General features: G+C 56.3%; 1 protein-coding gene across 1 annotated transcript; it reads right to left on the reverse strand.

Annotated features, from left to right (window-relative positions):
- Positions 1-2,830: 2,830 nt before the first annotated feature.
- Positions 2,831-13,397, reverse strand: MYBPH (myosin binding protein H). The gene is made up of 11 exons (XM_075173965.1): positions 13,115-13,397; positions 12,740-12,874; positions 10,698-10,865; positions 8,055-8,143; positions 6,863-7,058; positions 6,397-6,536; positions 6,089-6,248; positions 5,237-5,373; positions 4,615-4,801; positions 3,439-3,599; positions 2,831-2,857 (listed from the first exon to the last, which is right to left on the reverse strand). The coding sequence occupies exons 1-11, from the start codon at positions 13,395-13,397 to the stop codon at positions 2,831-2,833; spliced, it is 1,683 nt and encodes a 560-aa protein (XP_075030066.1).
- Positions 13,398-25,943: the final 12,546 nt, after the last annotated feature.

A 25,943-nucleotide genomic window follows, 5' to 3' on the forward strand; every position in this document is an offset into this window, starting at 1 on the left:
AAACCCTTTTGACCCCAACTTTGTGGGTTAATGCAGCCACCTCCGTGGCCCAGAGGAGCAGAGAAGCACCCGCGCCCATTTCGGGGCAAGCGAGGGATGGCTGCAGGCCACCGTGTCGGTGTTGATGCTGCCACAGGGGCATTTTCCCACCCCCATATGTCTGCCTCAGGGTTAGCTGTGGGCAGGGTGTGTTGTTGGTCACATTTGAGGAAGGGGTGACTGGAGATGGACCATCACCCCCACCCAGCTCTGTGGCCCCTATGGATGCCGGCAGCCACACTGACAGTCCCTGCTCTGCAGCAGGATCTCTTCCAGGGCTGAAGAGGTGGTGGGAAGAGTTAATTTGAGTTAATTGGGATTCTTTTCTTATCAGCATCCCTTGTTCACCAGTCTCCCGTCGGAAACACACTTCCTATGACCCTTCCCCTGCCCCAGGAGAGTTGTGCCCCTCAGACGTCACCAACGGGCAAAGTGACTCCAGCAAGTTCCCGCTGGGGCTCTGAAGGGGTGCAGAGAGGAAAAGGACCTTGGATGGGTGAGATTTATGGGTGGCTCATTAGCTGGCTACGGAGAGCAATGCTGTGGACTTGTAGCATGGGCATTGGGGCTGCTGGGTGTCCCCTTCGCCCACTGCTGCAGCCAGCTCTCTTTAGCCTGGAGGGAGTTCCTCCATTTCTCTGAGAGGAAGAGGAGGGCAGCAAAGAAGAGAGGAGATGAGGGGCTCAGCCTCCCACATTTTGCAAGGGCCTCAATATATCATACCCAGGCTCCTGGCTCAGACCACGCTGGGCAAAACAGGAGCGGAGCACAAGAGCAATCGCAAGGACAGGAGCAAATCCTTCCCTTGGGCCTCATCGCAATGGAGGGGCCCTGAACACCCTCCCAGCCTCCTTGAGGTGAAGAACCCAAAATCCTTTATCAGTAGTGCCTGAGGATGCTGCAACCCCAGGCTGGTGCAGAGAGGACCCCCCTTACCCCGTGCCCACGGTCCCTTTGCACAGCAGTAGCTTGGCCTCGGATTAGGGCTGCTGTTTACCGAGCACAGGTCTGATTCCCACTTGCATCTTATTTCTGCAAGAGGCTGCTTTCCTGGAACTGATGCCTTTGCCTGATCCTTGCTAAGGTGCCCAGAAACCTGACGACTGGGATGCTCATAAATTAAAAGGCATGAGAAGGATTGCTTTCAAAAAAAACATCTAGTGGATTTTTCCACTCCGTGCTCTCCGGACCTTTCCCGGGGACAGCTCGCTAAAAGTGGATGCTGTTACCCACCCCGGTCCCCTGTGGGGTTACAAACACAGTCTTTGCCCTGTAGGACTGCCTTAAGAGTCTGGAAAGGGCACAGTGTGCAGCATGACAGTCTTGGAGATGCTGCTTCTCCCCTGTGTTAGCAAACCCCCGGCTAACACAGCCCGCTCCCAGCCCCTGTCCACCAAGGCTCCCACTGGCCAAAGCCACATGCCGAGATGCCAGGGACATCAAGGGGGCCAGGACACCCCCATCAGTGTCCAAGGCCAGGTGTGAGCATGCCAGGAGAAGACCTGCTCTCGACCTGCCCGCTGGACTGCAACCTCCACCCCGGTGGCATCATCGCTAACCCCAACCACCCCAATAATCGAGCCTGACCATCAGCCGGGATAAAAATTAATCCGACAATGCCCTCTGATGGTGGAAACAATGTCTGGTGTGGACAGTGCTGTGCCGGTGCTGAGCCCCTGGTAACAGCAATACCCCCATGGACTTCAGCTTGGGCATGGAGAGTAGGTGACTGGGGGCAGACGGGGACAAAGCAGAGGGGGTGCAGGAGAGAGGGGTCAGCTATTTTAGCCATAGGCACTGCCTGGCTTTGCTCTCCAGTGGCACTAAGGGCAGGCTGGCCTCAGATCTGCGGATGCCCAGGCTGGATTTGCACCCACGTTTGCAGTGCCAGGGCCTGCCGGGATATGCCTTTCTCAGGGCAGGATCCGGGTCTGGCCCCATGACCGAGCTGGCAGGCGGCTGGGAGAGCTCCTGCCCTCACCCACGAGCCAGACCCGTCAGCCCGAGAGGGAGGTCGTGCTGGCGGAGGAGGCACACCGCGCTGCTGACCCCTGGTTAACGATGCGCTTAGTCAACTTGATGGATCTGTCTGAGCTCTCTGTTAATAAACAGCTTCTGACCCGAGGTGTCTCCGAGCTGTAACAAGTCGTCGTTCTGCACATGAGCTATCGGTAGCTAACGAGGCCGATTCCTCCTCTTCCAGCTAACACATCGGCATGTCCTGCCCCCTCTCACGCCATGGGGAGGGGATGCTGGTGGCCGGATCATTGCATCACTGGCGCAGATAAAGAAATTGTGCTTTGATGAAGAAGCATCAGCATGCCACAGTTTTGATGTTGCTATTTCCTTCCCCCCTCCCCCCCGCCAGAATCATTCTCCAGAAGAAAACTTTTCCCCACCCTCCTCCTCCTCCTTGTTGGGTTGCGTCTGGTTTAGTCATCTTCATATGTGTTTTATAAAGCTGCTCCTTTCTTTCCAAGCTTAAAAACCATCTCCTCCGCCCATGGTTCGGTGGGATGTTACATGAACGTAGCACCCCTGGCAGCTCTCTCCCCTCTACCTCCCCCCACCCAAGCCAACCCCACAACAAGCAGGACAGAGTGGTTTGGTTTTCTTTTATTAGGACCAAAGCCCCTCAGATGGGCTTGTTTTATTGTCACAGCTAAGGACACACTCGGACAGGACCATGCCATGGCAGGCTGAGGTGCAGGCCCCCCCCAGAGCACTGCCAGGGAGGGAACAGACCAGCAGGCAGCAAAGGCCATGGCCAGGAGCATCACCATGTGCCACGCTACCGCACAGCAGCTGCAGCATCCACCTGGGGTAAAGGAAGGAGAGGTGAGCCCCGTGAGGGCACCGCTGCCGAGAGACCAGTGGTCAGGGATGAGATGGGAAACCACGTCGCAGCCATGGTCCTAATGCAAGACAAACCCAACCCAGCTCTTCCACCCTCTCCTGCCCCCCAAAATTCAGGTGCAACCCTTTGACTCCGCTTTTCCACCCCGCAGCCCCATTTCACACCCCTTTATACCTGCCCCCAGCCCCGGTACCTGCCCCTCGTGTGCATCCAATCCCTGGTGCCCCAGGTCTCTGAGTCCTGCCTGCAAATTGGGGCTTTGCCCGCCGTGCTGCCCATGCATCTGCCAGGCACACCAGCCTCCACATGCGTCTTCGTCCTCCTGGCCACATTTACAGCCCTCCCTCCACCTTGCAAAGGGGCAGGTTTCTCTCAGGCTCTGCAGCATCCCACCCCACCAGTGCATCTCCAGCCATAGGAGGAGGAAGACCAGAGCTGGGGCTCCATCAGCTGGTGACAAGGGCTAATCCAGGACACTCAACCCACTCCCTCCCCGATGAAGTGATGAAGTGATCCATCCCGCAGCCCCAGCTCAAACCTACCTTGCTCTTCGTCTTATCCTCCGATCTGTCCTCACTGAGGCACTGCAGGAGAGCACAGGAGATATAAACCCCTTGAACTCCCCTCATCTTAATCCCCTTTTGACTTCCAAAAGTGATCCAGGGCATAACCAACCCTCTCACATTCGCACACCAACGTGCACCTGCGCACACATGCTCCGAGCAATCACACACACCACCATCACTGCCTGTTCCTGGCCAGTTTGCCCCCAAGATCCCAGCCTGGGTGACTCCCAGGTGCTTTGTGTCCCCAACACAACGACAAGCTCATCCTCCTGGCTGACTTCCCCGTGCTGCCTGCATGGCTGCACTGACAGCCCTGCCCGCAGGGCAGCGTGGCCGGGGCCGGCTGGGTCAGTGCTCGCTGCACCGGCTGGAAGCCCTGGCACCGGCTGCCGCAGAGCCAAGCGCCGACCCCGTGCCGTGCCGGCAGCCCTGTCGCTTCAGCAGGGACTGAGGGTGCTGGACGCCTGCCGGATTGGAGCCCTGCCTGCATGGGAAGTAGGGTGGAGTGTGTCTCGGGGCAAGCGTGTGCGGGGAAGCCGCGGGAGGAGAAATAATAAAAATGACGTGCGTCTAAGGACAGACCACCGCTTGAGGAACATGCGTATAGTGTGTGGGCATGCATCCTCCTGCATGCCGAGGCGGGTCTGCAGCACGCGGAGGAGGCGTCTGCAGGGAGCAAAGCGGGGCACCTCCATGCGAGGGCTGGGCTGGTGCTCTGCTGAGGCAGGGAAATGTGAGCTGGAAAGTCTGGGCAGGATCCCGAGACATAAATCAGAACAACCCAGGTGCAAGTGGAGGGGGCTCAGCAAAGCCCCCACACGCATGGCTTGTGGATGTCTTGGGACACAAGTGCTGGTAGACGCAGTGAGGAGCAAGTGACTGTCCCAGCCTCCACCAGCACCTCTGGTCCTTTGGCTCTGCAGTTTCTGGTTTCCTCCCCATTTTTTGGCCATGTATGAGGGAAGGTGATTGCAAGATTCTTCAAGACCATAAACCCAAGAAGCCCGAAGCTCCAGCTCCACAGGGTTGCCCAGTGTCCTTGGGTTCCCCCATCACCAGGATCAACAAAAAACAGGGACAAACACCACCACTGTGAAAGTAAGAAAAGGCAGACAAGGAGACCTGCTCCTCTATCTCCTGGGCCAATCTTACCTTTCACATCAAGTTTGCAGTCTACTGAGGCTTCCCCCAAGGGGTTCACAGCTTTACAGGTGTAGATGCCCCCATCAAAAGGGTTGGGCTTGCGGATTTCCAGGGAGCAGACGCCCTGCTCGATCATCGCTATGTATTTGGGGTCTTCCCGTATCTCCATCTGATTTTTCATCCAGATGATTTTGGGCTGGAAGGCAGCAGGATTTATTTATTTGTTTAAAGCAGGGAGAGAAATGAGAAATCTGACTGGCCCCAGAATGCAGCCACCTGCTTCTATCTTTGCCTCGGCCCTGCCTGAAGCTAGTGGCCATGGTGGGATTCAGCGTCAGTAGTCTGAAGAGCTAAATCTCCCATTCTTGAGCCCTAAGCACTGCTCCACACTTCCTCCCCCAGTGCAGAAGGAAACAGGATATAGCTTGAAGTAAGACCAGTCTCCCATCTCGATGCAGAAACACCAGAAACTTGCCCCAGTTTGACTCAGAGGGCAGCTGCAGCCCCCTAACCTCATCCAACCTAACCCAACATGACCAACCATCTCCCAACCCCTCCAGCCACCTTGCAAAAACCCCACTGGTGGCTGCCCACACGTGGAGGTGATGCTGTCCATGGAGGAACCACTGACCTGAGGGAAGCCCCGGACGCAGCAGAAGAGATGTGTGCTATAGCCCCGGGTGGTGGTGCGGTCTGTCAGGGGCTGGGTGAATTTTGGAGGCTCCATCATGTCCCGTTGGGGGATCTTCTCTGGCTGGTAAGCAGTTTCTAAGAAAATAATTAATTCTAGGTTGAGGCAGAGCTCAGGCTCCTGGGCTGACCAGCACATGGTCACAGGGATTCAGCCCAAGGTACCCCAAAATACTTCTGCTCCCTCACATAACAAGCCAGACAGCATCCAGCCTGACCCGAGGACCTGGCCTTCAGCTCAGACCAGCCCTGTCTATAAATCCCTTCTCATCCAACCACGTCACGTTAGTGCCCAGTCCCCCCCAGTGCGGGGGACAGGGAAGATGCCAGTCTGCAAACCAACACCGCGACGCATGCTACGTGCAGCACGTCAGATCCAGGCCAGGAACCTCTCTGGATCTCCTACTCCATCCCCAAAATTTAGTGCACAGAAATAGGAGGCAGGGGTCTCTTTCTCTGCTTGCCCTGAGCTGCAGGGCCAAAGCCAGGGCTGTTTGTCACCCCTCCCGGCTCCTGCTTTGATCTCCCCCCAGGGATGTCCATGCCTTCATCCCTCCCAGGGGGCTGACCATGGCACAAGATTTCCCCAAAGGAGAAAGGAGGTGCAGAAGAAGGGCAGGGGACCTCTGGACCTCTGCCTTGGGGATGCACAGCCTCACCCCTGCAGGGCTCGTCCTGGGGACCAGCCCAGCAGCATCACCACAACACCGAGGCAGCCCCACTAGCCCCAACAGGGACAGGACCCCTCTTGCCCACCACCACCCCCAACCCCTTAGCCAGGTCTTGTCCCCACTTGTCTTCTTGATGTGGGCCACCCCGGAGGTGACGGCTGCTTTCTCGCTCAGCCCGCAGGCGTTTTCCGCGAACACCCGGAATGAGTAGGTATTGCCAATGATGAGGTCAGAGATGGTGCAGCTGGTGCGGGTGCAGCGCTCCAGCGCCGTGAACCATTTCTGGGAGGAAAAAAAAGAGTGGTGAGGAAAGTCAGGCTGTCCAAAGGATGGAGAAGGCGTGGGGGGAGACAGGGGTGTGCAGCTCCCCCTCTCCCATCAGGGCATCCCCAGCACCGGGGCACGGGGGTCCAGGAGTGCCCAGACTCACCCCACTCTTCTTGTCTGACTTCTGCACCGTGTAGCCCTTGATCTCAGAGTTCCCATTGTCCAGCGGAGGGGTCCACTCCAGGGCCACATTAAAGCCCCACACATCCACCAGCTTCAGATTCTGGGGGGGGCCCGGTGGCTCTGCAAACACAAACCCTCACAGGGTGGCATCCTAATTTGCTCGCCCCACATTCTGTGCCTTGACCTTGCTTTTAATCTCTTCTCACCCTGTTGCAGCACATGAGGGATGAGAAGCTGTGATGGGCATGAGCTGGCAGAAACCCTGCATCCCCAACCAGAGGAGTTCACCTCCATGATCCTGGAGAAGATCCCACTGGAAGAGGGACCCCAGAGTCCCTTGTCTTGTCGCTGGGCCTGTCCCATCCCACCCAGAACAAGAGCTACCCGCAACCAAGGGGCAGAAATAAGCCCCAGAGTGACCTGCAGGGTCCCATCCCCAGCCTTACCAATCACTCGGATGTCCAGGGTAGCCTTGTCCTCTGCTCCGTTTATCCGCACGGCGAGCTCGTACTTGCCCGAATCGCTGCGCTGCGCCTCGCGGATGTAGAAGATGGTGTCCTTCTCCGTGTTGCGGATGTTGATGCGGCTGGTGTCCAGGGGCTGGTCACCCTTGGTCCAGATCACCTCGGGCTTCGGCTTTCCCTGGAGCAACCCGCACAGGCAGGTTAGGAGCCACTCGAGTGCATGGTCCCAACGGGTCCTGCTGGGAAGGACGGCTGGGCAGAGCCACCCCGCTTTGTCCAGGCAGCAGTGGCCTGGATACTGCCTCTCCCATCCAGCAGTCCCCAGGGAAGAAACTACAGCCGATCCCTGCCAGCCCCACGGATGGGAAGCCATCAGGCTCCAGGGATGATGCTGGAACATGCTGGTCCCCCAAAGTCCTCATGGAGTAAGCCCAGCTCTACTTGCCCAGGGCATTGCAGGCAGAACTGTGCTTCTGTTCCCCAGGCACTGAGCCCAGGTTCAAGCCTAGCAGCAGGGGCTTGAATTCAGCATCCAGGGCCAATTCATGCCTGGAGCATGGCCAGCACAGGCTCCCAACTACCTATGAGACATGCCATGGACATGTCCCTCATCTCAGGGGCAGCTTTCTGCCTCTCGCTTCCCCCTGCTTGGCCAGCATGTTTCAGGGTTGGTATTCTCCATCCCAGATGCCGTGGTGGAGGTGCTTTGGTGATGCCCCAGATAGGAGAGGACCTCCAGCATCACTCCGCCCATTACACAGCCCTGGGGTTGCCCTGCTCCAAAGGCAGCTGCTCTCCCCAAGGGGACCCCCACTGTCGTGCTGTGGGGTCCTGTGGTATGTGGTGAGGTCCCTGCCAGGCTCAGCCAGGAGCATGAGCTGAACAGGGCTCGTGGGCCGAGACAGCAGCAAGAGCTAGCCCATTCCCTAGCGTGTTTGGGGTGGTCCCATTGCCAACAACATCAATAAAGACATAGCAGGAGAAAAATGGGAGCTAGGCAGGGATGGGGGAGAGGTTCCCACCCTATGGTCCACCCTTGGCCCATGAGACACGGGGACCAGGAAAAGCCAGCCCAAGCTGGCACCAGGCACGTCATGGTGGTTAGAAAAGTCACTGCAGAAGCTAACCTGCAGTGAAGAAGCCTGGGGGATTAAATCCTAAATTGTCCACCTACCTGGAAAGGGATCATCATGTTCACGGCATCCCCAACATGCCTGACATAAGTCTGCCGCAGGTGACGGGGCATGCGGATCCTCGGGAGCTCTGGGGACAAGAAAGTCATGCTGTGGGGCCAAGGAAATCACAGCCCCCAACTGGCTGACTCACCCCATGCATCCCCCTGCTTGGCCATCAGAAAATCCCACCCAGAAACTCGGCCACCTCTTCCCTCTCATCTCCTGGACAGTGCTTGCTTCCATGCCAGCCTATCCCATTGCCTGCACCCCAAAATTATATCCATCCTTGAGACACCAGGTCACCAACCCAACAGCACCACCCCGATGAACCATTCACCCCCTTCATTATAGCCAGGCTATGGAGACCAACATGGGCTTTACCAGAAGAGCCACAGCACAACCTACACGGTAGCAAGGCAGAGGACAGCATCTCCCAGTTAGGAAATATTTCTTCCCCAGCTCAGAAGGCAGACTTTCTAGAGGCACACAACCCAACTTCCAGCAGGACAAGGCTCCCAGACCTCCACCTTTGCTGTGCGCTCAAGGCCATCGAGAGATCAAGGTGGTGCACGGTTACTCGCAGCAGAGCTGTGAAAGCCCCACAGGGGCTTAAAACGAAGGCTAACGTCCCCAAGGGAACATAACAAAGATAAGCAAAAAACTCACTGGAGAATGCTGATGGAGCGTGTGTCTCCTTCCCAGGGTGAAAATAGCAGCCGTGTAACCCTACCGGCTCAGTGCCACTCAGTGATCCTTCTGGAGAGGCATTGGGTTTACGTGAGCCCCTCATAAAAGAGCTGGGTGTCTCTGCCCGGATTAAACGTGCTGGAGCTTAGCTCTGGGGAGGGGGCACGGCCAGAATTAAACCTGGACTGAGCGATGGCTAAACAGCTGTGAGCGTGAAACGCCGGCGGTGGGCTGGGGGGGGCAGGGAGATGTCCCAGATGGCCCCGCCGACAGCTGAGATGGTCTCTCCTCTGCTCATGCTGCTATTCGCTCCAGGGATCCACGCATCGATGCTGCCACTTGGGCTCATCAGTCTCAGCGGGGCAAAGAAACCTGACCTCGACGGAGGAATGTTAATTCATGGGTGTTTTCCCCAGCTCACGCGTGCCTTGCTCAGCCGGAGAGGGCTGGCCAAGGTCGGTGGCCCAGGTGACATGCTGCCGCGGGTGGGAAGGCGTTTTTCCTGCCCCAGCTCCCTGCAAAACGCAACTCCCACACTGAATCTTCATCTGGTTTCTCCTCGTCTCTCTCCACTTCCCAAACCCACTCACCCCACCTGTTTTTAAACTCTCTGCCATCTGTATTGCTGCTATTTAAAATCCCTTGTGATGCTATAAATGAACCGGTGAGAGGTACAAAATGCAGTCCTGAATAAAATGTGAAGACCAGAAGGTAGCAGATGGGGCAGAGAGGAGCGGACTCCTGCACCCGACAGACACCAGCGCCGCTGGGGTGGACACGGGGAGGCAGAGGGACACTGAGGGCTAACTTGTTCCTCAGCAAAGCCAGGCAGTGTGCGCAGGGCTGTATTTCAAATGAAACGCAAAAGTAGGCAAGTGCTGTTTGCAGATGTTTCAGTTGGCAAAAAGAAAAGAGAGAAGGAAAAAAAACCCCACTGGCATGGAGCAAGAGCAAGTTGTGCATGGGCCTTTCAGCTCTTTGGGTTTTACACCTCTCCGCGGTACACGTGGGACAAAGCGGAGGCAGCAGGCACAGGGGGGTTGAACTGGTGAGTGCAGCACGGGACTAGAAGTGGGAAACACGAGCTGTGTATTTGGTATCTCATGCCAGTCCCCCATGCCTCAGTTTCCCCAGTCCCACAAAGTACTGTGGGATGTCTTTGAGATCTGGAGGTGAACATGGCAGCAGGCACCAAACACTAAGCCATGTTCACCTCCTCCAAGCAGACTGAGACCCTGTAGGACCCTTTCCAGATGCTGATAGCCTTCTCCAAGCCTTTTCCTATGAAAAGCTGATGGTTCCGGGAATAACTTTTGTTATTATTATTACTATTTTTAAGCAGCTGAAAAATCCGACGTGTTCTTTGAGTAATAGGAAAACTTGTGCATTAATAATTTCTTGTAAAGGGAAAATAAGTCTATATTTGCTGTTTGACAAGTGAAAACCAGCCTTGCAATCATACATCAGCCTCAGCACATTCGCAGCACCCCTGGAGGAATGCGAGTCTTGCGAAGCATGGGAGCAAGTCATTCATTAGCGAGTCCAGCATTATTAAAGTTCCCATGCTCCAGACTACCCGCTCTTGACTTTCCTTAGCTAAATAAACAAAGCGGTCCGATGCGTATGTGATGGCACATTAGAGATGTGAGCGTGGCCGAGGAGAGGAGATGTGCTGAAAGTGAAAGTGTTTCTGAGCTCTTGCAATGAAATGGGAAAATGTGGCTCTGCATTTTGAGTCCTTCACCCCCAAAGCTTCACCATCTGTAAGATCAGTATCTTGAGGTCGGGAAGCTAGTCCATCCCACCCCAAAGGGATGGGACACAGTTATTGAGAATAACATCTCGGTCAAAGGCTGGATTGCGACGTGTGAGAGGGCAGAGCCTGCTCAGGCTGTGATTTCTTTGTACCGCTGACAAAGCACACGGGAATTACGCATGGCGGGAGCAGTACTTACGGAGGATCTCTCTGATGAGGACTGGCTGCCCCAAAGTAGCTGGGACACTGGCACCGCTGGCGCTGACAGCCTTCACCCGTACATGGATCTTGTCACCGGAGCCGAGGTCCTGGATTGTGTACCGGGTGGAGAGAAAAGGCTCCTCGTTCGCAGCTGTCCAGTCTGTACCTACGATGAAGCCAGCAAAGCACTTAGGCGTGCGGTGGACAGACAGACAGACACACAAACAGCAGGATCAAGCCACAGGGGATGAAACCCAGAGGCAAAGAACCCCTTCCTTGCAAAGGCTGAATGGTTTGGGGCACCAGCAGAAAAAGGTATCTTAGAGGGGAGGTTGGCCACCCCACCCTGCCAAGGAGCGCGGGGTACGAAATGCTGGCAGAAGCTCAACTGTTGAGCAGGAGGTATTTGCAAGTAAGAAAAGGCAATTAGGCCAGCAAACATGGTCCCTGCTGACCTTCCAGGTGCATTTATGGAAGTAGTTAAGAACCTTTGACCACCCTGCTAGCCTGTCTGCTCCTCTTACTGTCCCAGGATAACTCACTGGGGCTCACCATATTCCCCAGCGCATCCTCCACATCAGGCAAGGTCTGCTCATCACCTGCCACCAGCCAGCTAGATCTCTCCAGCTGTTCTTCCTGCTTGGAAGAGGCATCTCAAACTCACCCCACAGCCAAGACGTAGAAGCCCTACCACATCAGCCAGCTAACACAGCCTTGCAACGTGCCAAGCCTCTTAAGAGGTTTCTCAGAAAACAGACTGCTCCAGCCACCAAAGGACTGTGTGTCCCAGGCGGGCAACTAGAGCAACCCACGTGTGCCAGGGTTTGCTAAGCTACCATGTGCACCTTCAAACCAAGAAGGTTTTCCTGTCAATGCCTTTAGATCAGCCAAATCCCACCAGCTCCTCTTTTCCTTCACCACTGGCATTACTCAAACCAGCCCTCGCTCAAATCTCACCATATTTTAGTCAACCAGAGTCTTGCACCAGCCCAAATACAGCAGTCACGGAGCCCATGTGTTTATCACTGAATGTCTAGAGCTCTCCTGTCACCCAGCCAAGCCCAAAGCAAGCTAGGAGAGCATCCAAAACTGTGACCTTTGAGTGGCTGTCAGCCAGCACCCTCCAGGAATGGCTGCATCTTTCCTTGTCCCATGCAAGGGCCTCCTCATGCATCCCATTCAGCCATGGTTACCTCCCCAATCCCCAGCCCAGTGATGAAAGTCTCCCACAGCCAAGCATGTGTTGATCGTGCCTGCCACAAGTTAAACAGCCAAGGGTCATAGATCAAGTTCCCCAAGGCCCACAGACCATCTGGGTCTCCCAAACCACTCCAGCCTCATGCAGCACCCAGCCCATGAGCCCCAGCCTTCCCTTGCAGATCTTCTCAGCCACACAGATCATTCACTCTCACCCCAAAGCCAAGCAGGGCTTCAAGAGAGTGCCCAAAACACAAGTCTTACCCGCCTACCCTATTCCACCAACCAGCAATGCAACTGGAGAACCACAGATAATTGTTGCCATCCACCAGCCCACCTCCATCCACCACAGCCATCCTCCTTCCAGGCATCTCGAGCCCCATTTCGCATGCCAGCCCCTCTTGTGTTGCCTAGGATCCTTTCCTCCCTCGTCCTCCCACCTTATCCCCATTCCTTCTGCACTTCATTTTGGGGAAACGTGGGAGAATTGCATCTTCTTCCTCCCAAGGTCTTGCATCACCATCCCAATCCCAGGTCTCTGCAGAGCTGAAGTTCATCAGAAACCATCTTCAATGGGTCTGCTGGTCTCTCCTCCACCCTCTAGCTGGACGTGGCAGTGACATTAAACCCTGTCCAGCCCCCCGCTAAAGACATCACTACTCTCTGAACCAATGGGAAGGCCCTCTCCTCCATGGAAAAAAATGACCATTTAAAATGAACCCGTTTGGGCAAAGAAAGGGAAATGGTGCCTGGGGAAACACGCTGCCAGGTTCTGCCCATCCCACGCCTCCGCAGCAACACCCCAGCTCTCCATGCTTACGAGGCAGGAAAGCCCAAGCATACTTCCATCTTTGCAGATCTCCACCACGTATCCATCCAGGCCCGACTGGCCTGTCTGCTCCGGGGCTTTCCAGGTCAGCGTAACCGAGTTTTCACTCACTTCTTCCACGGTCAAGGACAAGGGGGAGCTGGGCGGCTCTGTAACAAACCCGCAGTGGTGAGGACAGGCTCTCGAGTACCGGGACTGTTGGAGGGCAATCACCCAACCTCCACACTCATCTTCAGCCCCCCCATCCTCCTAATCCCCCAGCCCTATCCCACTGCAAAAACATCTGTGATGACTTCATCTCTCCGTCCCTTCATCCCGACACCCCCACATGCCCCCTCCCAACCTTGCGTATCTCCCCTCCCCACTTCAGTGTCCGGTCCCGTCCTCACCTGCCTTTGGTTTCTCAGGCACAGGTTCAGGGGCTGGGGCTTGGGGTTCAGCTGGGGGAGCCGGGGGACCTTCTTCAGGGGCTGGAGTCGCTTCTGCTGTGGGGACGGGAGCAGGCTCATCTGCGGGGGCTGTGGGCTGCTCCACAGCAGGGGGATGCTCAGGGGCCGGGGGCTCTTCAGCAGCTGGGGCTGGTGTTGGTTCTTCCCCTGGGGTTGGCACTGGCTCATTCTTCGGAGCCGCCGGAGCCGGGTCTGTGGCTGGAGGTGCGGTTTTGCCAGTCATTGCTGCAAAGCCTGGGGGCTGGGGAAGAGGATGTTTTGGGGTCTCTGCTCTGGGATCTCCGTCCTGTTTTGGGGTTCTTGCTCCAGAGCAAAGGTCTCTCCTCCAGATCTGGGATCTTGACTCCGAAGCTGCGGTCCCTGCTCTGGACCAGGCGTCTCCACTCTGGACAGATGGTCTCTGCTCCGGGACGGCTGTGCTGGGAGGGGGGAACCAGGTCACTGAGCCAGAACAGGGGCTGGGAGATTTTTATAGGCTTCGGCTGGCACTTGTCACCTCCCTGCAAACCAATCTGCCTGCGCAGGCGGTGGCCGCCAGGAATAGCCACCCGGGACCTGCACATTCAGCAGCACGCCCCTACCCCCCCTATGGGACTGCAGCACATGGTCCTGGCCCCCCCCACCATCCCCCCCAGGCTCGCACGGGACTGGGCAGGCCAGGGCCAGGTCACCTTTCTTTGGGGACATGGCTCCTGTCCCCAGCACCAACACCCCTCTAGCTAAGGGCTTCCCAACCCTCCCACTGCCACCTCCTCAGCCACCCGCTGCCCCTCCTAGCCTCCCCATTGACCCTGCACCCCGCATGCCTTCCCCCAGCCCCTGCATTAACACCAGATCCCCCCACCCCAATCCTCCCTGTTGATCCTGCATTGACCCCCCAAACTCACCTGCTCCCCCCCATGTCCTCCCATTGTCCCTGCTGTAACCCCAGGCCCCTCTGCTCCCCCATGTCCTCCCCCAGCCTCCACCTCAATGCCAGAACTGTTGAGGTTGGAAGGCAACTCTTGGGATCATCTGGACCAAGCCAGCTGCCCGTACCCCTGACCCACGTTCCTGGAGAAGATTAATCACTGACCAGCCCTGCACGATGTCCTCCAGCCTCTGCCCTGCCCATACGACCAAGACCTTGTCCATGGAGTTTGCCAGCCTTCTGTTAGCCCCCAAACTCAAATTCGCCCCAAAGCCCCCCACTGACCCAGGAAAGCCCCATTAGTCCTATAAGATATAACCCCGCTTACCCCCTGCCTGTCCCTGTTTCCTTCACTTGCCATGCTATGCATGAGAAGCTACTAAAGATGTCTCTGTAACCTATGGTCTAATTCCTTAACCTTCCTCAAATTCGGGTTGACAGAGTGTTTTCTCCTGTTCCCCAGCTACTTGCCTATCTCCAGGGATGCTGCTATGGAGGAGCCAAGCAAGCCCGGCTCTCCTGGGTGTTGGTCCAAAGGCTCATGGTTTCGTGGTCCCCAGGAAACACCTCCAAACATGGACATCAGGGTCAAGGGGCAGCCAGAGCGTGAAGCTATGTACTGTGACAGGGCCAGATGATCTGAGCTTTGCTAACAAGGGGGTGGTTTTCCAGGTGGGGGGAGCTGTGGTCACCCAGGAAGGGGAGGGAGAGAAGAAAGAGCAAAACCCCATTGGCCAGGCTGGTCTTTAAAGGGATGGTGACATCCCAAAAAAGAGCCACAGGGCTCTGAGGGATGCATCCCAGCTGGAGCAGGAGCCATGGACCAGGTGGGAAGAGGAGACCAGGGCAGCAATGCTGGCTCTTTGGTCCATCAGGGTGTCACAGGGGTTCTGGGCTCGGCCAGTCACCAGGCTCAGCTCCTGGCTGGAAGACAGCAACAAGCAAGCACACAGAGGCATTGCCCCGAGGACCCCCTGCCCATGGTGCTCTACACAGACAGACAGTGAGATGTGCAACTGCTGATCTCCAGAAAGAGCACGAAGGAGACCCTGCTCTTTCTGCTAGCCCTGCTCCTCCTGTAAGCTGAGAAGAAAGTTCATCACAGCCACCAGCCTTGCAAGTCGCATGGGGATCAGGTAACGCAATGCAAACCTGGTTCCCCATGAGCTCTGAACCTGCCCAGAGGCTGCAGCCTGGCAGCACGGCCCTCCTGCTCCAGGGAGGGATATTTTTTTCTCCCCTGATTATTTCAGAAACAGCGTTTGGCAGCGGGACGAAGCCAGGACACCAGGAGATGGTATCAGTATCTCAGGGAGGGCACGTTTCCTCCAAAACTATGTGATAACTCAGGTGTTCCTCGATTACTTTCGCCAGTGAGGAGGAATATGACTAATAAAGGCTCCTCCTTCCCCAAAATACCTTTGGGAAGCCTGAGGGATGAGGTCCCTGAGGCAGGAGAGGGTGATGTGGGGCTCCCGGCCGTTTTTGCTGTCTGCGGGCCGTGGATGGGTACTGGCAGTCCCTCCCGCTCCCCGGAGCAGCTTGGAGTGGCTCAAACTTGCCAAGTGGGTCATGAACCAGAAAATTTTCTGCAGCTGCTCTGGCAAAAGAGAAGGCAGCCCTGCTCCCCGGCACAGCGATGTAGGGCTAGAGGAGACTGTCCGTCTGTCCTTCTCCAGATGCCTTTGGTGCCCTGGTGGGTCTGGCACCCAGAGGGGAGGATTGGAGAAGCTCTGGTTTCTCCATACCTTGACCCAGAAGGATTTCATCCTGACTTGGATGATCTTGGCACTTCCTTGACCCCTCAGCATTCACATGGCCCATGCCTTGATGACTTTTTCCATCAGCTCACAGGTGGCCACCTCCAGACTCCCACAACCATCGACTCCGCTCAGAAGTCTTCCGTGTGTCTTTCCCAAAGGCAATCATGATGTCTAATCTAAACCAAAAGGCTTTGCAAAAAGCGAGTTTCTTTTGATTATGTGTTAAGAAAAGCAATTTAAAGAGCTCTGAAAAAGAAAAAAAAATCAATACCAAAACTCTAGTTCATAAGGAAATGAGCACTCAGATTTCTCTCCTATTTCAATTCAGGTGAGCACGGTTGAAAATTAAACACTTTCCCCAGGAAAAGAACATCAATGCAATTATTTCGCTTGAAGTTCTTGATTTTGAACAAAACTTGAGTTTTTCGACCTGCTCGGTGATGTTTAGATGCGTTTTCTCTGTTGACTCACAGGATGACTCATAGGTTAAGAGCAAGTGAATCAACATGGTTTATCATCCCGACTTATCTGGGCCACGTTACTGTAGTATATTGGCATCTTGTTTATTTGCACGTTGCTGGCAAGGCCTCCGTATGTCCTTCCTCAAGCATGGAAACACTACGCTGCCTGCTGTAGGTGACAAAGGCATTGTGGCAGGTTGCCCAAGTCCAAAGTTAAAGGGTTTTCCTTAGGGACCAGACTCAGAAGACAAAGGTTTCGTTACCCACCATGATGGTTTCACTTGTGGATGCACGACAGGGAGGGAGAAACTGCTCCCATGGAGTCATTTCACCAACAAGGCTGGGAGCGGCGTGTCTCAGCCCCCCGACTTCGGGGTGAGGGAGCTGAAAGGAGTCTGGCTTTGGAAACAAGACGAAATGCCCACTGGTGCGATTCCTCCACCTCAGCGTGAAAACGAAGAGCACACCGAGTGGGCTGCCCTGCAGGCAACTGGGAGGGTTGAACATTAAAATTCTAGTGATAATTTAAATATCAACTTTTTTTTTTGCCTGAAACTCCAAATATTTCAGGATTTAGCTGAAATACTGGGTATTCGTGTTTTCCAGTGAGAAAAGATTCTTCTCTACAGGAAGCATATACTTCTTATAAATTGGGTTTGACCCACATTTCCAGCCCATTGCACCATTGATACGTTGCCTTCCTTATCTTCCAGGTAAAATATAGGTCCAAATAACGATAGCCTCATTTCTTCCTCACCGTCAGATCCTCCTTATGCCACTGTTATTCAAACCCCCCAAAACATGCATCCAGGTCATCTTTCAGCTGAGCTTATTGACAGGACCACGTTGCAAAGAGATAAATCTGGCTGTACCCCAAAAGCATCGGGTCTACCCATTCACCCAGATTCACCAGTTTAGGAAATCGCAGCATCAAGGACCGGCCAGGTGGGATGGGGGAAAACCTCAGCAGTGCCGTTCCCCAACACGACAGCTGATGTGTCGGTGTGGGAAGACAGAAGATGCCTCTGACAGCTGGGGCAAATCCTGGAGGCTTTCGGAGATTAGGACCAGCCCTAAAACAGGGCACCAGGATTAGACAGGAGGAGGCCAGGTCTTCCCATTTGCACGTCATAAAGCAAAGCGGAGATACCAAAAGTCCAGAATAAATGAAGGGCTCCTTGAAGCCGTAACATCCTCCACGCTCATCCTCTTTTGCCCCTGTCCCCATGAACATCTCTGGAAAGGCTGGTGGGCTCTTTGCACCCCAGGAGGACTGTGAAAGCAGCAGGGTGGATGTCACATGCTGTTATCTGGGCCACCACTGGTTCTGAGCATGGCATCATGAGGTCCTCGGCACAAGCGATGTTCTTCACCAGGGTAGAGGACAGAACCAGGCTCCAAGGGATGGTATCATGGGTGTCAACAAGGAGCAGTCACCCATAGCCTGTATCAGGGTGGGGAAGGGGACACACAGGACTCACAGGGTCCCCCCATTGCCACCCCTCAGTGGGATATATTCAAAGTTACCCAACGGGAGAGGGCAGGAGCTGTCCCCACCTCCCTACGGCCACATCCAGCCCTGCACATATCGTGTGGACTGTGAGTCCACGGGAGACACCACAAATGGCTGGAAAAATGCCCGAACCCCCTGGACTTCAGCAGAAAGGAGGTGCCCAAACCCCTTTGGGGTAGGATATTGCTGCTGGTTACTGATGTGGCTGGAGATAGCTTCTGTGTGGGGCTGTCCCATCCTTTCGGCTGCTTCCCCCCTCCTGCCCTTGCCTGTCCCCTCTCCAGGGGGGTTAAGTCAGACCTCCAGAAAACCGGGGAGGTCATACGGAAAACCCACAGCAGCCGACCACAAACGCCAGCAGGGCTGAGGCTCGGGGCGGCTCAGCGCCCTGCCTGCCGCGTCAAGTCTCCCCGGCTCCCTGCAGCATTTCCAGCCTCCGTGTCACCGTGATATTCGCAGCGTGCTGAGTCAAGCCGCCGGGGCAGGTGGCAGGTGGGCTGGGACGTAGGCAAGCTTTCCATTTTGTGTGTCGCACGCAAGCGGACACTTACTTCACCCTGAAGCAATGACTGGAGGCAGGGGCTCCCGGGGCCGAGCCAGGACGTGGGCTCCCAAAGCCCCCAGGGTAGTGCCTGTTGCAGTGCTGCCCTGGGGCTGGAGTTTTAAGCAAATATTGCTTTAGAATGTCCTTGTCTGGTCTAGAAAACACAGCCAGGCAATAAAGAGACATTGTCAGCGTGATTCAGGGTGTCTCCGAGGTCCTGTTAGGCATCCCTTGCTGGGCGCAGAAGTAGGGTTCCTGCAGCCCAGCCGCACGCGCCAGAGTTATCCCCGTTGCATGGATGCACATCAGCTCACACCGCCGGCACTCAGCATCACCACTGGTTCATCGAATCATCGATAACCCTTTCTTTGCCAAAAGGGTTGTCAGGCCTTGGAAGAGGCTGCCCAGGGAAGTGGTTGAGTCCCCATCCCTGGAAGTATTTAAAAGACGTGTAGATGAGGCGCTTAGGGACATGGTGTGGTGGTGGACTTGGTAGTGTTGGGTTCACAGTTGGACTTGATGATCTTAAGGGTCTTTTCCAACCTAAATGATTCTCTGATCAGTCGGGGCGAGCAACAGGTTGACCCACCACCGGGTCCCCCAGCATCGGCTCACGGAGCAGCACAGTGGGTGCCTAGACCTGCAACCTGCCCACTGGCATCAGGAGCTGCCGGACGCGGGCAGGACTCATGGGTGCAAGCACCCAGCACCCACGGCCTCTTTGGGTGTTATTTTGGGGCTGTGCTGGGATAACTCTCCTCCGAGCTGTCGGCGGGAGAGAAATAGAGAAACCCATGCAGAGATGCCCCGATTTTGCCCAGTGCCTCGCCAGGAGCTGAGCCAGGGAGCTCAGTGCCAGCTCCGTGTCCCCTCCAGCCCTGGGAGAGCACTGCAGGGGGAAAACCATCATGGAATGGCATCACCCGCTGCCCTCAGCTGAAGTGGTCCCCGCAGCACTATCCGTGGGGCCATCGCACATCGCAGCCACGGCACAAGGTGGGCAGCACCCTCCGAATTGGCAGCTGCACCCAGGGCCGGCTGGGACAGGACGTGACGGGCCGGCAGAAGCACTCACACACCTTGGCACTGCATCAGTCACCTCCTGCGTTTCCAGCACCCAGAAGCAATGCCAAACCCGGGGCATTGCTCTGCCTTTGGTGTTTTGTTTTGGTTTTTTTTTTTTTCCAATCCTGCCTTACCTCTGGGGCTGCCAGCAGGAGCTTACCTAGGATGGGCAGGCAGAGAGCCCGCTGGGGCTGAGCCCGTGCCAGCCCCGCTGTCCTCAGCCTGTCGGGGGTCACCTCTACCAAGGGTTGGGGACAGCAGCTGGGGATGCCAATAAGGCTCTGTCACCACCTGCCCTGCCTGGTCCCACTGTGGGGCAGGGAAAGGCTGCAAACAGCAGCTTGGGTTTTCCTTTCTGCAATAAACGCCAAGTGCTCAGAAAGCCCAAAAATGTTGCAAGCCACCTTGCTGTTTTATTCAGGACATTTACACATGGGGGTTGAACCCGGGGGACGCAGCCACATACCTGACTGCTTCTGTGGCCGAGCTGGGAGCTGACCCCTGGGCCAGCAAGCAGGGAGCCGGGAGGCTCTGCAAGAGAAGGGGGAGGAAACAGCTCAGCCCCGGGCTCCACCAGCACCAAGGGCAAACTTCTTTACCATTTAGTATCAGCAGGGAGCTCAGGCGTTTGCTCTTCACTGCACAGGGGCAAACAACCCAGAGCCCCGCTTTGCTCATCTCTATGCCCGCAGTCCCAGGCAGCACCCAGCGTCCCAGTTCGCCCAGTAACCACTGGTCCCCAGGAAAGTGTCTGGCCCTGATGTAAAGACTTCAAGGCTCTGAAATCCCTGCCAGGGTGCGCCACGCCATTGGCCTCTTACACCCCAAGCATCCCCTTGGGTCCCCCTACCTGCATCCAGGACTAAGGCCACCTTAGGTGTCCTCAAGGCCATTACTCCTCTCCAGCCTCCAGTCCCTCCTGCAGGATCAGCACTGGGAGCTGGTATCTCCACTTCCCCTCCCAGCATCTCCCTAATTTTCTCACACCCCTCTGTTCCTTCCCTCAAATGCTTTCACTTGCACCCTCGCCTGCCTCCTTTCCCTCTGCTCTCCCCATCCCCTCCTATCTGCACCCTCCAACCTTCTCCCCACCTCATGCAGAGTCCCTGCAGGACACTGCCGTGCTCCACCCCACCGCAGCCAGAGCAGCCAACAGCTTGTTTGGCTGGAAGCATCACAGCAGATGGGGACCAGCGTGACGTCCTGCAGCCCGACCCATCCCAGCCCTGGTGGCACTGGGACCAGATGCACTTCGGATGGGGCAGCAAGGTCCCCAAGGAGGGGAGGAGGTCCCCAAGGCCGGCGTGGTGGTGGCTGGCACTACAAGGGCTGCCTGTACCCTGCCATGTCCGAGGGGTTTGCGGAGGGCTGTCCCTCCCAAGGATGCTCTGAAGTAGATGGGATCTGCTCCCTTAACGGGGCAGCACATCCCAGACCCACCCCACATCCCTTCTAACCCAGGCACCTTCGTCCAGGAGCCTCCCTGCTGTGCCCCCCTCCCTGGAGAGTTTGCTGGATTGGAAGGGCTGTGAGAGGGGTTGGACCATCCCCAAATCCCAGTGACTCCCTCCAGGCCCCAGTAAACTGGGAAGACAAACCAAGTCGGAGTTGTCCAACCGTGGCCCAGCTGCACCCTTCCCGGTTGCCACCAGGGAGCATCATGGGGACATTTAATCAGGCTGTCCTCACCCTGGGTCCATCTGAAACCCTCCAGACACTGTGCCAGGCTTTGGGAAGATGCTGGTCCCTTTATGCCTGGTCCTTAGTGTCCCCGATGTCCCCACAGCCAGGTTTGACCCCGCCCTGCTTTGGACACACGGGCTCGACTTGCCGCAGGGTGCCTGCTGCTGTGGTCGGGGCACCTCCTGCAGGGTGCTGCTCCCTGCCCTGCCCCATCTCTGCTGTCCCCATTCGGCACAGTGTGACAGCCCTGTGCCTTCCCTGGAGGAAGCATCACCCCAAAGCACCTCCAGAGCAGCTGGGCCAGGACATGGGCTTCAGAGAGCAAACGGGTTTTGATCTGTTGACCCAATAACCTGCAAGGAAACAGCCATGGAAGAGGACGCTCCATCCTTCTCCTCCTTGCCCATGTGCATGTCAACGCAGGAAGGACACTCTTGTACTTTTGCAGGGGAAGGCCACCACCTCCAGCCTGCCATGACCAAGGGCCAGTGAGGGCCAGGGCTGAAGCTGGCGGTGGCTTTTGCCATGAGCGCATGTGATGGGCTTGTTTCCATTAGGAGGTGGCAGAGATCCAAGGGATCTGGGGACGAGGGGGAGAGATGGAGCATCCCGTGCCTCTCAAGTGCTGACCCTTAGGAAGGAGGAGGACTTCCCCAGCAAACAGTGAGACGGACGGAGGGTCCATCCCCACCACCTGCTCCATGAGGGAGCCCATCCTTTCTGCAGGCTGCAAATGCCCTGAGATCCCACCGGCCGATGGTAGCCGGAGGCGTCATTCCTGCCCGGCACCTGTAAAGCCCTCGAGGATCCCATGGGGTCGTAAAACGCTGCGGGAATGCGAAGCGACGTGCAGGGCTCTTGCCCAGCCCTGGGTGCCACTGAAGGTGAGAAGCTGATTTAATTTCACAACCTGCAAAGCCCTTGGGGAGGTGGACACAGCCGGGCCGGGCACCAGGGCTGGTTATTTTCTGTCCCTGGCAGCGTGCATTGCAAAGCAGAGTGTCGGGGCTCTCTGTGAGCTCACATCTTCCTGCAAGCCAGGCCACAACCCACGTCCCACCCCACCACCTGGACGAGGAAAAACGCCCTTGGTGTTCCCTTTTTTCTGCTGCTCGTGACTGTGGTCACCTCTTCCTTGCGGGGCGCAGGAGAAGCTGATGTCCTTTTGCACCCCGGCACGGCAACCAGGAGGGACGGGGAGGGGGACGGAGGGAGCAGCCAGCGACCGGTTATCTGATCCCAGCAGCTCCGGTGTAAACTTAGCTTGGCCTTTCGGAAAAAACTTGCTGTGGGAAAACATGCAGTAAATCACTGTTCTGAATGCCAACAATATTTTGAGATTAGCAAATCCTACAAAGCTCCTTGGGTTAAAGCTCGGTTCGGGGTCGTGGTTTGCAGCCCTGCCAGTGTAACTGGGGGGCTCTTGCCACGCCGGTACCCCTCAGCTCCCAGGGATTGCAAGGAGCTGCAAATGCTTCTTGTTCTACGGAGGAGATGGGGCAAGGTCTGGGGTCAGCAATGGGCGTGGGGGTGCAGGACCTCCACACTCACATGGGTGCCCACCCCATGCTGCCGAGGAGCTGGACCGACCCTCTGATTTCCCTGCCCTCCCCTTCCCAGCCTGCTCACCCCAGCTTGGAAAATCCCCAATTTCCTCCTTTTTTTATCAAGTAGCAAAACCAGCTCCCCCCCAGCTGCCCTGACCCTCTCCAGCATTGTCCCACGCTCCCCAGGGCGAGCCACCGTGACCCCCGGCACCATCACCCCGGCCCCCGGTCCCCCATGTCCCCAGCACCCTCGGCACTGGTAGGTCACTGAACCACAACACTTCGGGGTGGGGATGCCCAGGACTTTGCAAAAGCCACCCAGGAGGTTGGACCCCAGTGCCACCACCTGCCTCCAGACATGCCACGAGTTTTCCAAGCTCAGCTGAGGGCTAGTTCTGCACCAGGGCCCTGCCTGTGGGACAAAGAGGAGGGAGAAGCCCTTTGAATTGAGCAGAAAAAGGGGCAGCAAATACCTGGGAGCCAAAACCAGGTGCATCCAGATGGAAAATCAGCCTTAGGCTTTGCAGGTGGTTAACCACTGAAACACGCTCCCAAGGCCAAAGTGGCCCAGAGCTGGCATTTAAGTCGCTGGCTCAGTTCGGGAGGGACTGGGGAAAATCCCGTGCTACACCTGAGGCTGGGCTCTGCGGCTCGACCCTTTCCATCTATGGATGCCCGCTTGTAAACAGCGATGCCAGCCCGGCCAGGAGCCTGTAAACTGAGACGTCTTTGCACCTCCTGACCATTAAACGGCCTCAGAAAGGAGCACTTTCCCTGCACTAGATTTGCAGGGGGGCTGTAGCCCAGCACCAGTCCTCCCTGCCCGCCCAGCGCTGCCCAATAACCTCTGCTGAACACCAACTCCAAGAAATCCTAAAGGTGGATTGAAATACTTAGGATTAAAACCATTAGGCGGAAGGAAAAGTGGCCAGATTAGCTTTGTTTCCTAATCCCTAGGAGTTTTGCAGCCCCCTCTGCCACCACTATGCAAGAAATTGTCCCTAAAGCTTTTTTCATGCAAAAATGTGCAACCTTTGGGGTCTGTGACTTGGACTTGGGCTCTCTGCACCCCAGCAACTGGAGCAGGGGTGGCTCTGGGGGATAGGGGATGCACCTGGCTAAGAAGCCATGATTTTCGTGTCCTATGAGGGTTGGCATCTCTTCTCCTCACCCAGTCTGGGGTTGCTTTGCTCCTGGTGATGGGCTGGAATGTCCCAGCTGGCTCTCAGCCCCCCTGTCCTGGCAGGTCCCCCTGCACCCACAAGCATCAGGGGGAAGAGGGGCAGGTAAGGGACATTACATGGCACCCCATTTTGGGGAGCTGGGAGTGATCACCAAGCACCGAACAGGTCAGCGAACAAAGCGTCAGTGGCAGGAATGGTGCAAACACAAGTGAGCTGAACCCGCACGTCCTCAGCCCAAGCGCAAACCTCCCCAGAGCCGGATAACCAGAGGGAACAGCCTCTCGGGAGGAATGTCCTCTCTCCCGCAAGGTCTCCCAGAGATGTTTCTTTGCTCTAATGCTGCCATCCAGTGGGAGAAACTCCCTGGCATGGGAAAGGCTGGAAACGAGGGCCCTGGGGTCCCCAGCACCAATGGGGGACACCCACCGCCATCACCAGCCTCGGGCTGCCCCCTCGGGGACCTCCCTGCCAGGGATGCTGCAGGCAAACGCAAGCCTCCATCTCCAAGCCCCGACCCCAGCCTGGCTACGATGGGCAAAATAAAAACCACTCACACGCTGCACGCTCGAGGTGCTCCGGCACCCTAACGCCCTCCCAAAAAGCAGCACCCAGCGAGGGGATGGGGAAGGGGTGAAGATGCACCAGGATGAGGCAAAGGAGAGGAGGAGGAGGCTGAGGAGCTGCGGTGCAAGCAGGGTCCCAGCGGCGAGGACACCCCGGTCCCAGTGCGATGCCGCCCCATGGGATGCTCACAACGGTATCCCCCGGCCACGGGATATTTGCAGTCTGAACACACCGCGCCTGCAGAAAGCCAAATTCCAACGTGTGTTTCATCAGCACTGGGGCTACAAGGAGGAAAAAAAACCAAACACAAAACTCCCCGGGCTTGGTTCAGGAAAGAAAAACGACTTTGGCAGCAGCGACAGAGCAGCACGACGGCAAGTGTTGCATCCGCGGTGGCCAGCAGCCCCGAGGATCCCTCAATGTGCCCGTTTGTTGTCCCAGTGGGCGGCTGGCTTCCCGCAGAAAGGAGCTTTCAGTAGGAATATTCAAAAGTTCAACCTCTTTCAGCAGTGCAAGGTTTGCTGGATTGTGCAACGGGCACAAAGGGACAGTGTTTCCTCGGGAGCGGGGAGGTTTTGTGGCTGGGAACACGGCTCTTTTCTTCCCCGCACAGAAGCTGTCTGAGCAGAGTCAAGGCGTTATCGAGGCGGGATCGTAGTCAGAGGCTTGCCTTAAAGAGAGAAAGCAGAAAAGGTTTGTGTATATGGAAAAAAAATCAAAAAATTTGGGGATTTCTTTCAGCTGAAGGCAGCAGCTGTTTTCCCAAGGTGGCTCCAGTTTCCAGGAAAGCAGGGATTTTCCTGCAAAATTGAGGGGGGAAACCCCTAACTTTTTATTTTCCCTTCGTGCCAAGAGGAAATTTCTCCTGGGAACAAGCCCTGTGCACAAACAAACACTTTGCCCTCTCCTCCGGGAAGCATAAGTGCTCTTCCAGCCACCAAGATCAGCCAGAAATCCTCCCCCGGACCAGCAATTCCCTGATAACCCCAAGAAGGCAGCAGCATCCCGGCCGGGTCAGAGGCACGCTCCCCATCGGGGCCGTGTTTCGAAAGCATCTGCCACCTCTGCAAGCTGGCGAAGGCCATTTCTCCCGGCTGCACACCCACCCTCGAGCTCCAGCCCACGCTTGGGGAAGGGAAGGGGATGGGAGGTGTTGCAAAATATGAAAGGAGGATATTTGGTGTAGGAAATCTGGTCTACATCTGCAAACAGCCATGCTCCGGCATTAGGGCTGAGAACTGTGCAGCTCCTCACACCTAAAGTCCTCATAACCCATAGCTGTGCCCAAAGCCCCCCCACCGCGTGTTTAATTAGTGCATAAGCACTGCCCAAAAATGGCAGAGGAAATATTAGGGGTGTGGACAGGCTAAGGATGGGAAAAGGGGATTTTTTTTAATGATATCACTGGTTTTAAAGGGACCTTCCTCCTTGGTGGGGCTGGAGCGGTAAAACCGCCCAGCAAAGCCGAGCAGCTCCGCAGGCGTCCCGGCTGCGTGCCTGGGATGGGGTGGCCGCCGTATCGCAGCGCTAATGAA

This window comes from Calonectris borealis, chromosome 26 (genome assembly GCF_964195595.1).
Source record: "Calonectris borealis chromosome 26, bCalBor7.hap1.2, whole genome shotgun sequence".
NCBI lineage: Eukaryota > Metazoa > Chordata > Aves > Procellariiformes > Procellariidae > Calonectris > Calonectris borealis.

Bases quoted from the DNA above. Each gene is read 5' to 3' on its own strand.
- MYBPH (XM_075173965.1), bottom strand. From the start codon at position 13,397: ATGACTGGCAAAACCGCACCTCCAGCCACAGACCCGGCTCCGGCGGCT. The intron at 7,059-8,054 runs GTAGGTGGACAA...GGGTTGCTCCAG, and splicing joins ACATGATGATCCCTTTCCAG to GGAAAGCCGAAGCCCGAGGT. The intron at 6,249-6,396 runs GTGAGTCTGGGC...TTTTCCTCCCAG, and splicing joins AGTCAGACAAGAAGAGTGGG to AAATGGTTCACGGCGCTGGA.